This window comes from Diplotaxodon limnothrissa, linkage group LG7, assembly GCF_057381915.1.
Source record: "Diplotaxodon limnothrissa isolate DT_005_m linkage group LG7, D_limnothrissa_male_GT1.1, whole genome shotgun sequence".
Classification (NCBI taxonomy): domain Eukaryota; kingdom Metazoa; phylum Chordata; class Actinopteri; order Cichliformes; family Cichlidae; genus Diplotaxodon; species Diplotaxodon limnothrissa.
Window position 1 is genome coordinate 44,778,534 of NC_140602.1, and position 18,978 is coordinate 44,797,511.

Here is an 18,978-nt window from a genome sequence, read left to right on the forward strand (position 1 = left end):
ATACTGCCTGAGCCCATGACCTCACACCAATGAGATTTGAAGATACCTGCCCTAAATGGTTTATATCTCGCATTAATGAGGAGAACTGATTTGCCCTCTGAGGTGGCCTTAAAACTGTAGATTCAGAGCTGCGTCCTCACTCTTATTATGCTTTGATAGATGCCCAATTCTCTCCTTCAAAATCTGGCTTACATATGAAAGCAGAGGTGGCCATATTTCCCACCAGTTGGGTTTACATGGGGTCAGCCAGCAGAGCGTCAGCCAGTATTACAGAAGGTCTTGAACATATCACGTCTCTTACTTGGACTGAAGCTGTTATTGATACCCTCACCTAAAAGGGGTTTTAGAGCTGTCAATCACGTGAGAATGGGAAGTGAAACACATCAACAACTGAACCCTAAATCCTCAGTTTCACCGCTAGAGGGCGAGCTGGGGCTGTTTAAGAAGTGAATATGCTATGGCAAAAGCACGTTTGAGACGTACAGGCCTGCTATCCGCCAAATAATACTCTATTATTAGAGCAGCAAGGGCGTATAGTTTTGAGAACCAATGGATCATGCCTTCACTGTTTACTACACCCACCACTTATATTGTTTATTATGAGTGTGGATAACAATAATAATAATAATATTTATTCTTGAGTAAGAAAAATAGATGTCAGCAATCAGACGAGGCACTGAACAGCATGTTTATTTTTATCGTTTCCACCCCCGCCAAAAACAAAACAAGACAAAACAAAAAACAACAATAACAAAATAAGAAAAATCGAAGTATATTAGGTTTTACTTGCTTCCTACCGGGTGTCTTGGATACTTGAGTAACAGGAACTTCTCCCTCCTCATTGGCTAACCTGGTCGTGACGCAACAACCCATCCATCCTGAGCGGTGGAGAAGCGGCGGCGTGGGGACCGCTGTGTCTGTGGGGGACTTCAATGCCGGAGCGGTTTCATATTACCCTAGTGTTTATTAATAGTTATGAATAAGAGGTTTTAACCGGAGATATCTGACAACATAGATGAAAACATTAGCTTTCATAATACGCCTTTGACGGCTCTAGTGCGTCGAATAGTCTCGTCCGTAATAATAAAAAAAAGTGCATGTTTTTGGACCAAACCACATCCACATGAAGCACCTGCTCGGATGGAGATCACCTTTAACTGACGGCTGTTTTCAAGTAGGTGCTGCTTTGAATGCGTTTTGCGCTCCTGCTATGTTGCCTTTCATTAAGTGCTTCAGCTCATATCTTGTTCTCGTATTTGGTCACTTCACATTTTCTTGTGTGTGGGTTTGCTATTTCTAGAAGCTGTGTGCCCTGCCTCTTGTTGTCTAACGTGTCCCACTTAAGCCACTTTGAATATTTCTTTGCCATTGTGTAGATGCACACAAACACCTGGCCGCAAGGTAAGATGCAGGTCAGACATCATCTCTGATTCTCGAGATCCTCGTGAAACTTTCCCTTCACATTAACTGGAGACCACGATGAGCAGTCACTGATGTTGTCTAGTTACAGGGCATCGTCGCTCTTAACAAGCACTGTCTGGGCCTCTTTGCTTTCATGTAACCACAACATCCATCCTTCAGGTTGATGCTAACTAGACCTGACAGATATTTCTAGAGAAGCAGCTCAGTTAATCAGAACCATGTCCATGCGCTCCAGTACGCAGAGGGCCGGTTTGATTGGCTTAGATATTTGAGATGCAAGGTAGGAGGACTACCGGCAAAGATGAGGAGTTGTATCCACTTTGCAGTGATGTTGTTGCAGACAAGTAGTCTGAGGTTCTGGCCTACATTCCTGTTATATTATAATACTGAAAATAGGGTGACTCAAGGGAAACTAAACTAAAGGACTGATATTCGTGTAAGGTTCCTAAATGTTGACCAAATAACTTAAACTGATTTGTTTATTACGAGTATGGATAATACTTTAAATAATAAACATAACTATAGTTACATTTTATGAGCAAATTCCTTCATAATATAAGGTAGACAAGGGTTAGAAGTCAGAAGCAGCATGTGCTGAGGTTTGGGATACTGACACTTGATGTATAGATGTGACTCGTGATAATTCAGGGGTTCAGTGGGATTCTGAGACCTTCCACCATACATACCTGGACTGAAATTCATAAATGCCTTTATTTTCAGTATAGCTGTTGATACTAATGTCAAATGTAGCTATAATATCTTACATGTTCCAAGACCATCAGGGAATGATGCCCATGAACAAGGCTGTTATGCAGTTGGGAAGTGGAAAAGCTTTCATTTCTAAATTAATCATGTCCTCGTATTTAAGGAGCCAAAAATGATCTGCAACAAATGAAATGAAGAAATAAAGACAAACACAGAAAAACATATTCAGGTTCATAACTTGTTGGACAAACATTGTTGAAATTTGCCTCTGTACACCACCACAGTTGGTTTCAAATCAGACAGTCAATGTGTGACTGAAGCGCAGACTTTAAGCTTTAATTCAAGGGGTTTACTTTTTTAATACACAGTCCTCATCTCCAGAGGCTCAAAATTAATTGGACAAACTAACATCATTTTAAAAAAAATAAGCATTATTTTTAAAAGTTTGAAAATCCTCTGCAGTCAGCGACTGCCTGAAGTCCCCACAAAAACAGTTTCCTCCCACGAGATGCTCTGCCAGGCTTTTACAGCAGCCACCTTCAGCTGCTGCTTGTCTGTGGATCTCTCTGCCCTCACTTTTGTATTTAATAACTGAAAAGCTGAGATCAGGTTAAAGACTTGGCCATTGAAGAATATCTCGTTTCTTTGCCTTGACAAATTCTTGGGTTGCTTTTGGAGCATGTATTGGGTTTTTGTCCATGTGCACAATCAAGCTCTGTCTCATCAGTTTTGCAGCATTTAGTTGAATCTGAGCAGAGAGTGTAGCCCTACGCACTTCACAATTCATGCTCCTGCTTCTATCAGCAGTCACATCATCAATAAACACCAGTGACCCAGTTCCACTGGGAGCCATATATGTCCATGCAATAACATTGACTCCACAAAAATTAGACAGGTGATGTGGTACGTTTCAGATAATGAGCTGTTTCACTTCTTCTCCAGACTTTTCTCTTACTATTATCATTCTGCTGAAAAATTCATCTTGGTCTGTCTAAAATGCTTTTTCCAAACCTGGCACTTTCAGATCTTTTCTGGCCGTCTAATCTGGCCTGCTAGTTCTTGAGTGTAGCCAGTGGTTTGTGCCTTGTTGTGAACTCTGTATTTACATTCATGCAGGCATTTCTTGATTGCACACTTGGACCAATTCCTTAAGTTGTTGCTGTCTCTCAAAGCTTCAATTGCATGATTTTTACACCCCCCCCCCCCCCCCCCCCCCCCCCTTACTGCCCCTGACACCTCTTTTTGTCAACATGAGGTGAAATATATAAAATATGAGTACAGAATTTCAATCAACTTTATTTGTCATGATATAACAAGGGAGCAGGCCTCACCTGGCCATTAAACTGTCAGTCAATTGAAACGGTCAATCTTGAAAACCAGGTTTATTACAAAGAGTTGAAGTGTGACATGCACTAAACAATGTTATATAATCATTCAAAAATATTTACCAGAAACAGGATTTTGTGTCATATGATGTGATTATATGTTATGTGCAATAACCCACAGAAATACACAGAATGTGCTTTAATCAAAGATAACTCGTCTATATGATGGTGATAACTGTATGCCTTTTACTTTATGGCCAGGCGTGACATGCATATTTTAATAATATATATTTTATATTACCTGAATTATGATAATTGTAAACTGTGTAATGTTGTTTTATGAGCACTGCTGTCCTGCAACTGTTATTTCAGTCCCCTAAGTGAATTTTTGCCATAATATAAAAAATTAGCTGTCAAAAAATTAGCAAAACTCCTACAAGAAACAAAAAAGCGTACAATTGTTATTTTAGTATGTATGTGTTGAATTACATTACAGTTACATTACAGTGTTTTTAAAAAAGCGTCTGCGAAATCCAAATCTGCGTAATCTGTCCCAATGGATGGTTTTGGAAAATGTAAAAATTGTAACGAACTCATTAATCGCTTACATTTTTCAGTAATATGAACTCCTGTTCCTCTTGTGGATTATACAGGAGTGAAAATGGTTGGAAAATTGAAAGTATTTCTGGATGTAGACAAGATGCTTGACTATAAAACATTAATGTGCAGTTACTAAATATCCACATGTGGAGGATTTATCCCTTCTTACTGGGATTCCACTGTGTGTTCGTGTGTGTGTGTGTTCACCTATCTCTGGTTGTTAATCAGGTTTTGTTAATAGATCACACACTAAATGACACAAATATATTAAGAAGATTTCGCTGAGGGACGTCTTTCACCGTTCTTATCGTTCTTATGGTGTCAGCTATTTCAAAATTTTGACTGTGGTAAATTGAGTTTGACACCTCTGATATATAAAGCCTGTATCTGAGCCAGAATCATAAAAATGGTATTTTAAATATATTTTTCTGTGAACCTGTGCAATCAAATTTCAAATAAAGAAAATAAGAGATCTAAAAAAAAACCTTAATAGTTAATCAGTAACACATTACACATTTAAATTTGAAACAATCATATCTGTAAGTTCTTGACTCTTGAAAGTTTTCACTGCGCGTGTTATACGAGTCAGGGTAGGAATATAAACTGCAGGCTTTATGGGTCAGTGAAGGCCTATAACTGCAAGACGGTAATCATAGCCACTCATCCATCAACATAATCTCCATTACTGACTGAGCTAATGTGGGTGAGGAAAATCAGACACTTGTTTTGTTTTCAGGAAGCTACTTCACTTGTTCCTAAACCTCTATTCTACTTTGTTCTTTATTTTTCCAATTTCAGTCTGGTTTAAAGTCATAAAACAACACTACAACAACACACTTTTCTTCTGTGACTGAACATCATTAGCGCTCACCACTGGATGAATATTTTATATGTAGTTTGCACTTGCTTTGTATTTATCTTTTTTTCTTGTCCTCATTATTTTATTGCATGAAGGGGAGATGTTTTTATTTTAAACGAGTGTGTGCAAAGTCAGCAGCACTACACGTGAACATGATGGAACACTTTCAATTAACTAAAGTGATGTGAAAGTGTATTTACTCTTAGGAGTGCCAGCGGAGCAACTCTGCAGTGCAGCTGCCCTAGTTACAGAGCAGCCAGATGACTGTGAGTGACTGTGGTTGGCCCAGGCTGAGAGAGGAGGAGTTTGTTATGGTTGACTGAATTATGGAGTGTAGGCTGCTAGAAGCAGACTTGGATGGCAGGACCGGCGGGGTAAATTGAGGGAGAAGACTGTGACAGCAGTAGCTTGCAGATGTGTTTTAGGTTTTTATCTTCTTCTTTTTTTCTTCTTTTTTTACTCCAGATTTGAAAATGCATTTTTTTAAATCTAACACTAAAATGTTTAAGTAGGCCCCTGAGCTGCATATACAGTTGGAAAATCCACTTGATAAACTGTACACTCTCGCTTTTCTCTTTAATCTGTTCACGTCATAAAACATTGAGCTGCAGTAATCACTGAGGTAAGAAAACAGAAAAATGAGAAGCACGTATGCAGTAATAGACAAATCCTCATGCAAATGGCAACAGCAAATATATTTTTTAAAAAGATGTAATTGTGCTTTGCACAAAACTCTAAACGTTTTCAGTTATGATTAATGCTTGTCAGTGTTAGCTGATGGCTGTACATAGAGACTGAGCATTCCATCAATGTAGTGTACTTAATACCAGTGTTGGGTAAGTTACTTTAAAATAGTAACTTAGTTACATTACTAGTTACTTCTCTCAAAAGTAACTCAGTTACTTCAAGTTACTCGTTACTTTCAAAGTAACTAGTTACTAGGGAAAGTAACTTTGGTTTTACTCAGAATTCTCTTGTTAATGTGTTTCTTCCATAACTTTGCCAGTCTTCTAGCTTGCTTACTTGCCACAAGTGCACTGTGCCACCTACCAATAGAAAGGAAAATATAATGTATAATGTATAATGCATATTTCCACGAGAGAAATCCCACGCCTGGACCGTCATTGACTGCTGCCATGATTCTAGCCTACGTCACAGAGTCATGTGCGCCTTTTACATCCAACACAAAAACTGCAGTCGTGGTGCTTTCGATTGTACTCAGAACTCGGAAATTCTGCCTTCTGAATAGGAAGATGTAGGCAACACCAGACTGCAGATGAGCTGCATACAGGGCTGGACTGGGACAGAAAATCAGCCCGGGCATTTTGACTAGAAACTGGCCCATCATTATAGGAAAAATCATAAAGCCTTTGAATGAAAATAAACACTGTTGTGACAGTGTTGTACACTGTTTTGATGGTATATATGCATCAATCTATCAATCGTTTGTTGTAAGATTCAGATAATTATTTTTTAAAAGCTAGACATTTTAAATGAGAATAAGAAAGAAAAGTATTTCCTTGTGCCCACCTCTCCCTGTTAATGCCCTACAACCCCCTGGCAACACTTTGCTAGATCCGCACCTGCACAGTTACCAGCTGTCAGCTACCTAAAAAAGGATCCTGGTGTTATTTGTCTCTCAGAAACAGTTCATAACTTCCCTTCAACTCATTCATGTCACCTAAAAAGTAAACCTGTTTCTCCATCACCTGTTCAGCTCTGATGATCCAGTAAGGACATCTCCTGGTTTCATCTTCATGTTTCCCTCTCACCAGATAACCAAACCATATCATGACCAGCAGCTTTTTTTTTACAGCTGTGGCTCCAGCAAACATCAGCTGATACTAGAAATTAATATTAAATAAATTCTAACAACAGCTGATCAAGCTTAAACGTGCTGCTGTTGTTTAGCGCGACATCCGCTGGTTTCCTCTTTCGGCGCAAAGTGAGCGATAAACAAACAAGAGAGCCGATCAGCTGATCATTGATCAGTTTTCATGATTGAAGTAGAAACGGGAGAGGGAGGGGGAGAGAATGAGAGAAGAAGAGGCAGCTGTGCAGCAAAGACACAGAATAACTCCAGCGTTGTGCCTTTTTCATTGTAGCTGAATTACGGGACAAACTGTTCCTTTTCACCTCAATAAGAAGCGTTTAATATTTTCTCTGAATACCAGACGGGACGGCTGGCAACTCTAATAACTTATGAACAAAATAAAGTTCAACATCATTAACTTCATAGCACCCACCCAGCTGTATAGAAACTCCGTCATGCTAGCTAGCACGCAGTACGGAAAAAGTCAGAATAACGAAAATAAACTCCACCTAAACTTGGTTTATATCTGACCCAGAGAGACTGCAGGTCATAACTTCTTACCTGAAGTTCAGTTCACACTTGGACCGGCGGCCGCCTCGGGTCTCTTTTCCTTCTGCGTCCCTTTTCCTTCATCCACCTGCTGGCCTCCACCACTTGCTAATGTTACTGAATCTGTGGAAACTCCGCGATGCCACCACACGAAGTAACGAGTAACGACCCTATCTAAATCCCAGTAACGAGTAACGCGTTCCTGATTTTGGCATAATAACTAGTTACCGTGCTCGTTACCACAATAATAACGTAGTTACTGTAACGCGTTATTTAATAACGCGTTAGTCCCAACACTGCTTAATACTGATTTTATCTTCGCTTGTACAAGCTTCCTGTTGTATAATTCTGAATGAATTTCTGCAGAATCCCCAAAATTTAATCTATTCTGTGTTACTCTTCCAGGATTAAATTATAGGAACATGGAGACAGCTTTCGTTGTCCAGCCCTATCCAGAAGTATGATTGGAGCATCCAGTCTCTCTGGGGACACCTTGATAGCCTGCCACTTCCCCGTGGTGCAGCTTTCCACTTGGCAGCTTCCTGTCCAGGCCCTGTGCAGCTCTGCCAAGAGGCCCGGCCGGCTGTGCTCAGCAGGCCTGACTCGGGCCGTGTCCCTCCCAGAGCAAGAGTCGATAAACTGTGAGCATGCCTTCACCGGTGACCGGAGACATTTTTCCAGCAGCTACAGCAGCCTCAACGAGGACCGGACAGAAGAGGAGGGAGGCAGCGACGGAAGCTGGAAGTACGAATCCACCTCGTCGCCCGAAGAGACGAGTTCCCACCAGAAGAAGGAAAGCTCCGTGCCTAGAAGCAATGTCCGGTCACGCAACTCCTTCCTTCCCTGTACAGAGCTAAATGAGGACGAAGAGGATGAAGACAGCGACGGAGATAATCTGCACAGATATCACGAGGACTCTTCGTTCGTGCTGCATGGAAATTCCAATTGGCCGCTAAGTAATGTCGCCACAAACTACCCAATATACCCAAAGCCCCACGGGAACCTGGACAGTGAATGGGGCAATGAGGGAACTATGCTGGTTAGTGAGAGCGATCAGGAGTGGCTCTCTAACCAGTCCAACCAGATGGACTCACTGCCACCTGAATGCCAGTGCTGTCACATGAGCAGATCTAGCATCACGATGTTGGCTTGTTTGGAGAAGGACTTAGACAGACTGGAGGATAACATGTCCTGCTGCCTCCACGGCCAACACAAATGTTCCCCAGAGCTTCTTTCCAACAACCACACGGAGTATGTCAGTGACTCTTCCTGTAACAGTTCTGACGGCGTCTTGGTTAACTTCTGCACTATGTACAACAGGAGCAACAATCCTGCCACACCTCATGATCTCAGCAGTCCTGCAGCTCACCCCTCTGGGTCATCAGAGGGATGTGTATTCCTCAACCTCCAACCTGTCCCCCAAAGTCAGAATGAAGAAGTCAAACTTGATAGCATGACGGTTTACTCTCCTCCGAAAGAGGAGGTTGACATGCTGCTTTCTGCTTCCCGCCTGTCCCCTCGGGGCCTTGACTCTAACTGCAATCTGTACTCACTAGAGGAGCTACCCGCGGGTCTCTCCTCTCTAGAGGTATCAGACCTGACTGCCTGTCTTCAAAGCCAGGCCACACTGGCCATGGGGACCAACCAGAAGTACTACAAGCTTGTGACTTGTGACCTCTCTTCCCAGTCACCCAGCCCGGCCTGGTCCAGTGTCACCGGCTGCCCCGAAGGTCAGAGCAGAGGCAGCCCCTTCCTTCTCAGTTTTGATCAGAAGAAAGAAGGACAGCAGAATGAAATTGAGAAGGTAAAAAAAAAAACTTTATAGTGTTTGGATGATTAAAAAAAAGATTTAGAAGTACTGTTTTTAGATCTATAATTTTAATGTGATTTGCAAATAGAAGAAATGGCAAATGACTCAATTAAATTATGTACTAATGTTTTATATATCAGTTACACAGCTTTGATAAGAGTAATGAACTTTGCTGCTGCACACATTGTTCCCTTTTGACAATCTGACCACCTTTTGGGAACAGCATTTATAAACTTGATAGAGGACCAGCAAAAGGAGACGGGTGTTCAGTTTTGCTGTTCTCATTTTCAGATCCAAGATTACCAGGTTGCAACCACCTCCACTGACAAAGCCCTCTGCAGAAAGAAACAGGCAGATAGCATCCAGAACCTCTCCCACACGCCTTGCTCGCTGTGCCCCAGCCAGTGTGGCCCACATAGCAGTAAATGCCAAGACGCAAGAGTGGCAACCACACAGCCATCTGTGATGCAGGACCAGGAGCACAACTATCCTTGTGATACTGAGAAGGGTAAAGCAGTGGCTAATAGAAAAATCCAGTTCTTTTGCTTTGTGTCTGTGATTTTGAGTGAAAAATCTTTATCTTACATGTCCTTCTTAGGACCAAGTCCAGATGTGGTGCGCTACAGTAAAGCCCAGAGGCCAACCTCGCTGCCCATCCAGCCCTTTGTTCTGGTTCCTGCAGGAAAGCCGCAGCCGCCGTCCCAGCCCCTTGGCTGCCTGCTAGAGCAGTATCTAAATAAAAAGAGCAGTAAGACTGCTAACATGCAGCCGGCCTTCAGTTTCAAAGGCAAAAGCAGCCAAAGTTTTTCAGATTTTCACCCATCACCGACAGACAACCACTGCTCCATCTTCCTAGAGGCTCCTTCTAGCTCTGATACCTGCTCCACCTGCACACCAAGCCCAGAGTGCTTCATCCGCACGCGTTCATGGAATCAGTTGGGTGAAAGCCAAGACTGCACCGGTCCATGCACGTCAAACAGCAGCCTGGATTCACATCATACTAGTTGTCCCACAGAGGCCCAAGAGCAAGACAAAGCAGGCCCACATTCAGGCCAAACTCAGACTAACACTTTGCTTAGTCTTGTCTCGGCTCCGAGTCGATCCAGTCTCATTAGGATTCCCACCTACCAGGACTTGATCAGTCTCACCTTTGAGCAAAGCCAAGTGCGCGCCGAGCCTAAAAGTGCTAATCATTCCCTTAACTGCACCACCTATCATTCAATATTGTCTCAAAACCCACCCACTTTAACCATCACCACTGACACCCACCACCCAAACTCGCAGGTGTCTGTTTCTCCTCCCAAAACCTCACTGCCACAGGAAAAGCTCCCACAGTGTGGAGCGGCATCTGCAGCTGACTCAGGCTTTTTTCACTCTAGTTTCACAGCTGCCCTCTCCTCAGTGGCTCCTCTCTCCTCTCTGAGTTCTCTCCTCTCCTTGGCCGCTTCAGGGCTGCAAATCCAGGACTCTGCTGGACACAGTTTGAAGCCAAATCAGAGTCATCACAGTGAGTCTCTGATCCTGAGCGACAGGCCGCCCACAGAGTTCAACCTCTCACCCGATACGTCTTATGAGTCCATGTCTATCAGCCATCTTCAGAGGAGAAGTGAGCCTCAGTTGACTGCTGATAAATGATGTGAAATACTGTCAATATATTATAATTGAAATGTAGTAAAAAGTGACTGGATTGTCTAGCCGGTGATGAGTTGTTAAGAGCAGCAATAAAAACTCACAGTGCTGCAGCAGTGCTTTGAATACCCTGAAGGGGCTTCCTCTCAAACATGACCTATTTTTAACTCTCCCAGCACAGGATTGGCTGAGCCGTCCTCTCTGTAGCCTATGTGTGCGCGACTGCGGGACAAAAGAGAGAAGGATGCAGTAGAAACAGTGTTAATGATTTATATCGCAATCACTTTGTTTTAGTGCTACCATATAAGTCGCTTGGTGTAAATATAGTTATATAAATGTAAACCATTTCCAATAAGGTAAAGATTAGTAATAGAGGAGGCATTTGCACAACTGCAAAAAGTCTATGTGGTGCAGCACTGCAGGCAGCATCAACATGCATAAAGAATTTACTGTGACATTTGCAGAGGCTAGCCAGTATGAGAGATGAAGAAGAGAGACAGGGTGAAGCGAGTCATTGAAGACCGCTGCTGAAATGGAAAAAACGACTCTTTCATCTTTGGTTCCCTTCGACATTTGCATTCCTGAAATATGATAATGAACCCCGAAACCCTGCTCTCCTATGACTGTGTATTGACCCAGTTAGTGAACACTTTCTTGAAACACACGCTGATAGTCTAGTGCAGTGGTTCTTAACCTTGTTGGAGGTACTGAACCCCACCAGTTTCATATGCGCATTCACTGAACCCCTCTTTAGTGAAAAATAAAATATGATTTTATTTTTCAAATTCAAGACATAGATATGTTTTTTATTGGTGCACAAAATGAGCCGTGCATGTCACGGTGGAGACTCTGCCGAACCCCTAGGGTTCGATTGAACCCAGGTTAAGAACCACTGGTCTAGTGTCATGATTTTAAACTGATAGTACAAGGAAAGTCCCAAAACAAGCTGACTTATACCAAAACCTACCTAGAACTATCCATCTCCAGAGTTTTAATTCATCATTAAAAGAAGATATGGCTTTTTGGAAAATAATCTACATAGAGAGACAGCAATGCAGCAAATCAGTCGCACTAGGGGGAAACAGTTGGCCAGTATAAAATCTGAAATTGAGGACTGAAATAAAAAAAAACTCCAGCCATCCATTTTTCTTTTCCTTATCCAATTCAGGATTGTGGAGGGGTTGGAGCCTGTTCCAGCTAAGAGGCAGAGGTCACCCTGGACAGGTTGCCAGTCTCTCCGGGCCAGTCCCAGTCTTACAGGGCTAAAGTGGAGCTGTGTCTAGCAGTTAGAAAGCTTAAGCTTCCTGAATTAGTTTTTGAATTTCATTTAATACATTTTGAACACTGTCAGAATCCTTAACTTACACAAATACGCTCACTGGCCACCTTATTAGTTACAGCTTGTCAGTACAAGGTTTGATCGCTTTTGCCATCAGACTGCCTTTAATTCTTCGTCTCATAGATTCGACAAGGTGCTGGAAAAATTCCTCTGAGATTTTGATCAACATTGCTATGATAGCACATGCATTTACTGCAGAATTGTTGGCTGCACATCCATGATGTGAATCTCCAGTTCTACCACATGCCAAACATCTATTGGACTGAGATCAGGTGACTGTGGAGGCCATTTGAGTACAGTGAACTTACTGTCATGTTAAAGAAACCAGTTTGAGATGATTTAGGCTTTGTGACATGATGGCGTCATGGTCAGCAACAGCGTGTGCCAAGAAAATACCTCCCATACATTGCACAACCAGCATCAGCCTGAATTGTTGATACAAGGCAGGCCAAAGTTTTGGCCAAATACCTTCTGAATGTCGCAGCAGATCAGGCAACATTTTTCCAATTTTCTGTTGTCCAATTTTGGTGAGTTTGTGTGAATTGTAGGCTCCCTTTCCTGTTAGAAACGGCTATTAAAGTTGCTATTTAAGTTACTGACATTATCCATTTCCACATGTCTGAATGCATTGTTGCTGCCATGGAACTGGCTGATTGGATGGCAGTCAAAAAGTTGCACCAAAGTGTCCAGTGAGTGTATATCAGCCTAAAACTGACAGTTTCTGGGTGTTACTCATTGGTTGGTCATGCATCACACCACACATAAGCTTTAACTAGCAATGAAATCAACAGAGACACCTTAACACCACACCAGTTCATGCTCTTGAACAAGTATAAAGTATAAAGTTGTCAGATATTGTATCTGAATAAAATTCATCCTGTCCAACTTGCTTGTTTGGTGTCTCCAGGGTTGCTGAGGTCTGTGAGCAGGGCGGTGGATCTGATTATGGCTCATTTTGGCAGCAGCAGAGATCCTGAAGAAAAGGTATTTTGCTGACCTTAGCATTGTTATTGACATATCACAATATAAATGTGCCAGCAGGTATATTGTGTAAGCAAAAAATATAATGTATAACATTTCCTCTGGCTCAGATGCGCCTGGGGAACAGTTCTTACAGTCCTACAATCGCTGGTCTGGTCCTGGAACACTTGTGTCCAACGATCCAGGATATTCTAGAGGACGGTCTTAGGGATCACAAACTGGATTTTATAATCGGACAACGCCGCAATCATGCCTGGAGTGTGGTCGAAACCTCTACTAGGATTGGTAGGCTAAAGGGTCTCATCAGTTTGCCCAAGCAGGATTCTGTGGTCTTTGATATAGTTTTATAATCTCTGTTTAACACAGGTCCATCCACCAGAGTTCTTCACAGTCTTGTTTCCAAAATCAGACGCTGTCCCCAGCTCACCAGCCACTGCATGAAACTGAGAGCCTTCATCATGGGCCTGCTTAAGTAAATACCTTTGATGTTACTAATGAGGCAAATAAAGATGTGCGAAGAACATAACCTTTGATGTTCTCTTGGTTGTTTCTTTTCTTACAGCTTGAGAGCTTTGGAGTTCTGGCTCAGTCATCTTCAGAGTCAAAAAGGTGAGGCGACAGGCAATTTATAGTTCTTTATTTCTGCCTCCAGGGAGCCATAACTCAGCTTGTGCACCACTTTCGCTGACACTCAGTGAGCTTAACAACTAAATGGATTGCAACGACTCTTGAAATAACATAATCTCCCACCTGTATCCTGCTTTTTTTTACTCCTCAATACTTTCAGTCTGTTGGCTGTCTTCTTTGGATTTAGCACCAATTAGGGAATGCTATCAGTCTAACAACCTAAAGTCAGGTTAACCAGCTAAACAGCTGTAAGCTTATCAAAAACTTGTCAGTAGTTATCTATAGTACAGGAGCTGGAAATCTTAGCTCCTGTCGCTTTAAGGCTGTCTCCCTAGAAGTTCAATTTTTCTGACTGGTTGTCCCTCGCCAGGAATGTCGGGTCAGTAGAAAAAATGTTGGAGAATTTGTGTTTGGAGTCTTTCTGAAGCATACCAGGACTAGATTTATCTTATTAATTGAACATTTATCCATGAAAAATATGAGCATCCAACTTTAAATAAGATAAGACATAATACAGCTTTTTAAATGCTCTAGTCCAAAGTACCCATGATAAAAACTGAACCGAAGCTATCAAAATATTATTGCTTATGTGTGGATCTGTGTGTGATCACTTCCTTTACTTTCTTCCTAGATGTTGTGAAAACCTACTACCATTCTTGGGGGTTCCTGTCTATGTCCCTGGGTCGCTGTCATCCTTTGTTTCAGGAGCTGCTTCTTCTCCTGCAACCACTCTCTGTGTTGCCCTTTGACCTCAACTTGCTTCTGGAGCCCCGACTGTTACGCCACAGACAGCTGTGGTCAGAGGAGCAGGCTCTCTCCCCACCTCAACCGTGCTCAGCGCTTTTAGCAACCAGCTGGCCAAGACTGCAAGGCGACAAAAAGGAAGGCATCAGCTACTACAGTCAGATTTCACACCAGATTGATTTGCACCGCCAAGAGTCTCTCAGCTCTCACAGTTCAAGCTGCAACAAGCAACAGTGTGGTTGTATGCAGACCAGCAGGAGTCCAGTGTTAGCTCCTATTCCAGAGTGGTGTCCTAAGGAGCCTGACGTTGTGGATGGAATGGAGGACTGTAGCCAAAATCATACAGATACTTGGTTTCAAATAAGTATGGACAACAAGAAAGAAGAAACAAAGGTGGAAAAAGACTGTGGCATCTCAAATCCACCTACTACCGAACAGGCACAAAGTCCTTGTTGGGGTGGGCTTCGCTGGGCTAAACTGTTTGGAGCAACTGGTACTTCATCCACACTGGGAGCAATTTCTCAGAGTCACACAGGAGCACACACCACAAAGTAAGAACCAGTGAGTGAATGAGCGAGTAATCCTGAGTAGTAGTTGTTGTAGTTGTTGTCTTTGTGAGGATGCTATCCAGACAGTGTGTTACTCTACTCATGAGCATTATCTCTTTATCATTTGTTTTGAAGCCACAGGCGACCATCACAGTGGCTACGTTTGGACCGATCACAGCTTGGACTCTTGGCTCAATCCATCAGGTCCATGAAGCTAGGAGGAGCTCAAACAGACAAGGACTGCTGAAAACTAAACCCTCCATGGGGGAGAGCCAGACTGCAGATTATTTACTGTAAGAACAAAAGTCTTAACTGGATGAAAGTGCAGCGCTTAGCCATGCTGCTGCAGAACTGAGAAGAAAGCACAAAAACGCAAGATTAACAGCTTTGGCTCTTACTCAGCAAGCTTTGCATTACACCAAATGTTGTGAATCAAAGCAATGTTTTTGTGTTCTTGCTGAGTACCTGTTAAATATCAGCTTATCACCATGTTGTGCTTTTAAAACAAATTAGCGCTATGGACAGGGGAGGGTGTAGCATCACAAAGTGTAGCATAACAGCAAAAAAAGACTAGTTTAAGTGGCAGATCTTCACATCAGACTAATAATGTGTCAATGTATAAATTAATTGTCTATGTATGCAGAAACATGTGTTACATATAGTATTCATGAAATTATAAATGTCAGGAAAAGACCTAGTGATACTGATATAATAGCTCTCTAACTAGTCACTCAAATTGGATTAGATATGCACTCACTTCATAAGCTAGACCTGTTCAACTGCTTGTTGATGCACATCTAATCAGTTAGTCACATGGTAGCAATCCAATGCATTTAGGCAAGTATACAAGGTCAAGATGACCTGCTGAAGTTCAAACTGAGCATGAAAATAGTTGCTTAATGGGCTAGGCTGGGTAATTTAGGAACCAGTTTACAGTTTCTAAAATACAGAGAATGGTCAAAAAAAGGCCAGGTGAGCATGGCCATACTACTTTGAGCTGATAGGAAAGTAACAGTGACTCAAATAAGCATTCGTCACAATCAAGGTTTGCAGAAGAGCATGAACGCACAGCACATCAAACCTGGGACCTTGACACTCCTGTCCGCAAAATTGGAAAACGAGATCTGAAAAACACTGCCTTGTCTAATGAGTGTCGATTTCTGTAGGGTCAGAACTTGGCGTAAATAACATGAAGCATGGATTCATGCTGCCTTGAATCAACAGTTCAGGTTGTTGTTGTTGTGATGGTGTGGGGGATATTTTCTTAGCACACTTTGGGCTCAGGAGTAACCGAGCATCATTTAAACACCACAGCCCACCTGAGTGTTGTTGCTGATGACGCCCATCCCTTTATGACCTCATTATGATTCAAATCATGGATGTGCAGCTGAAAAATCTGCATCCGTAGTCATGTTGATATGAACTAAAATTTCCAAGCAATGTTTACAGCAACTTGTTGAATCTATGCCATAAAGAATAAAGGCTGTTCTGAAGTCCAGGTTCAACCCAGTGTAGCAAGGTGTGTGCATGTGCAGTGACAAACCTTCTAAGAGCCAGTTAGTGTGTTTATAACCTGCAGATGGTTGCTCAGTAGGTTGCTTAGTCTGAGGTTTCAAAAAGGGAGTACAGCAATTGGTTCTTTTTTTTCTGTGGAGTTTTGTAATTTGTGCCATAAGTTGTCAGATATGACTTGATAAATATGATCAGGCTAACAAAAATACAAATCTATTTAAAAAAAGATGGGAAGCCATATAAAATCTTAAAAAAAAAACCCAATAACAAACAAACAAACAAACAAACAAACAAAAAACAGGAATAAAATTACCTGCAAACAATTTAGCCCATCATTTACCAAAAAGTAGAAAAAGACAGCATCAAATATTGAAAATGGTAAGTAATTGGTTTTAAGCAAATTTTTTAATTTGATGCCAGTAACACTTTTCAGAAAATAGGGGACAAAACAAAACAAAAATAAGCACTTTGTGAACCATCTTTGCAGTCTAACGTGATTAAATGATAAAAAAGAGCATCATAGAGGCGCTGTCTGTCCGAAGTAAAGATGGTACTGGTGATCTTTGGGCCCTTGAGGGGCAGCATTCGCTTTCAAGAACATCTCGACCATCATTTTCTCGGAAGATTAAACTGATATCAGGACGTCAGCACCTGATATGCACATGTTCCAGCATCATGGCTGTAGTAGAGACTGGGAGGTTTCTGTGTAAATACAACATATGACACAGGGTGCCACACACAGGGTTCTCCTGCAAGGCGATGTCATTCATACAATGTGAATCTGTTGTAGACAGATGTTCAAAACTTCCCGTTTCTCACATTACTTTCCGTCATTGTCATTTTATTGATGAAAAAAAGAAAAAAGAAAGAAATAGGTGCTTATCAGTGCCAGATACGCCACACACACACTCACACACACCAGCCTCCTGTAGTAGATTGTCAGTGATGGTTTTATTCCCAGTAACTTGCCTTTCTTCTCCATATTCACAGCATGGATTTATTGTAAATGCATGTCGAGTCAGCAAAAGTACAGAAGGTCGTCCTGTCTTCATTGGATCTCTCAACTTCCTTTCGCTGCTTTTCTCCCCTTTGACGTTTTTACAGGTGCAGATTTTGTTCTGGACATTTTCTGGCATGGAACTTTTAAATGTGTAGAGCTGTTTGGTTAATACTGTAGCATGCCTTCAGGTCTTCCAGTGATGTTAACCACATAAGCCACCTTGTGGCCGTTTCAGGTATTTAACTGTGTGTCAGGTATACTTTGATTGACTGGTATTGATATAAGATGGAAGAAAATGGAGGTAAATGTGACTTTCATTGAATAGTATGAGGTCTGTTAAGTTTTTCCTTCTTCCTATAGTTTCTCTTTTCCCCCGAATGCTTCCTCTAATGCCCAGTGACAATCAACCTGTTAATAAAGACTTGACATCTTCACATGTATTCACCTTTTTCTTTTTTGTGTCTTTACATTTAACTGCTTGTGATTTGAAAGGATTTGACAAATTTTACAACTTCATCATGCTGGTTACGATCATTTTATTGGGATGTGTGGTATTTTTTTGACTTGCTGCTCTTTTCCAGTGCAGTCTAGGAAGGTTTACCAAAGGTATGTCCACACAGGAAAAGGTACCCTGTAGGATGGTGTAGGAATAGACATATCCCACTTGTGGGAGCTGCCATGTTGCACTTTTGGAGACAGAAGGGGGGGTGTCCAAATTCATAGGCTGCATCCTCCTGAGGTCACATTTGTAGGCCGATTATGTCACAGGGCGGTCCAAATTCATAGACTCAGCCAACAAATGCACCCTCCTTTTCCCTAGATTTGAAGGATGGGTCAGGTGTATCCTTCGTGGCCCACAATATAACAGAATTCATAGCGTGGCCCAGTCAATTCCAGTTTCCAACAATGGCAGCAGCTACTTATACATATATATATATATATATATATATATATATATATATATATATATATTGTGTTCTGCTTACTGCCTCGTCTGTTTTTAACAGTAGACAGTGATTCAGTTTGCGTCTCCTTTTATTGTCTTCATTCTGTGTTTATGGTTTGGTCCTTTTGTCTTTACTCGTCATGTTTGACTTTATGCCTTTCTGTATAGTGCCTGGGATGCCCAGAACTCAAATTGCACTGTTGGAAGTTTAAATTGGTGTATTGCAAAAATAAAACTATGAAGACACTCAAAATAAACACATCGCTGTCACTGAAGCTAGTTGCTTGCAGGTGCCCACCTCAGAGTTATGGGAAAACAGTCAGAATTCTGACTGTTTTCTCAGAATTCTGGAAAAGAAAAAAAAAAGATCTGTCCACTTCTTTTATTTTTGGCGGGGGTGGGGGGGTATTTCTCCATGTGGAAGCACACACAGGAAGCAGCGCTCGGCCTCCTGGTTGCACTGTGGTGTTTACCAGTTGCTACAGAGAATTAAATTGAAACAAACTGATGGAGCTCAAAGTCCTAATGGAACCAACAAGAGCACCGAAACCTCTCCCGATAGAAGACTT

At 41.9% G+C, this 18,978-nt stretch overlaps 1 protein-coding gene across 1 annotated transcript; it reads left to right on the plus strand.

Annotated features, from left to right (window-relative positions):
• The first annotated feature begins 965 nt into the window (after positions 1–965).
• On the plus strand, positions 966–15,580 carry LOC146628894 (AP-4 complex accessory subunit RUSC2). Its single transcript, XM_085358171.1, has 10 exons — positions 966–1,174; positions 7,679–9,077; positions 9,375–9,591; positions 9,682–10,689; positions 12,959–13,035; positions 13,143–13,317; positions 13,399–13,504; positions 13,595–13,641; positions 14,291–14,954; positions 15,087–15,580. Exons 2-10 carry the CDS (start codon positions 7,734–7,736, stop codon positions 15,196–15,198), a joined length of 3,750 nt encoding a protein of 1,249 aa, XP_085214297.1. The 5' UTR covers positions 966–1,174; positions 7,679–7,733; the 3' UTR covers positions 15,199–15,580.
• Positions 15,581–18,978: the final 3,398 nt, after the last annotated feature.

Bases quoted from the DNA above. Each gene is read 5' to 3' on its own strand.
- LOC146628894 (XM_085358171.1), top strand. From the start codon at position 7,734: ATGATTGGAGCATCCAGTCTCTCTGGGGACACCTTGATAGCCTGCCAC. The intron at 13,505-13,594 runs GTAAATACCTTT...CTTTTCTTACAG, and splicing joins TTCATCATGGGCCTGCTTAA to CTTGAGAGCTTTGGAGTTCT. The intron at 13,642-14,290 runs GTGAGGCGACAG...CTTTCTTCCTAG, and splicing joins TCATCTTCAGAGTCAAAAAG to ATGTTGTGAAAACCTACTAC.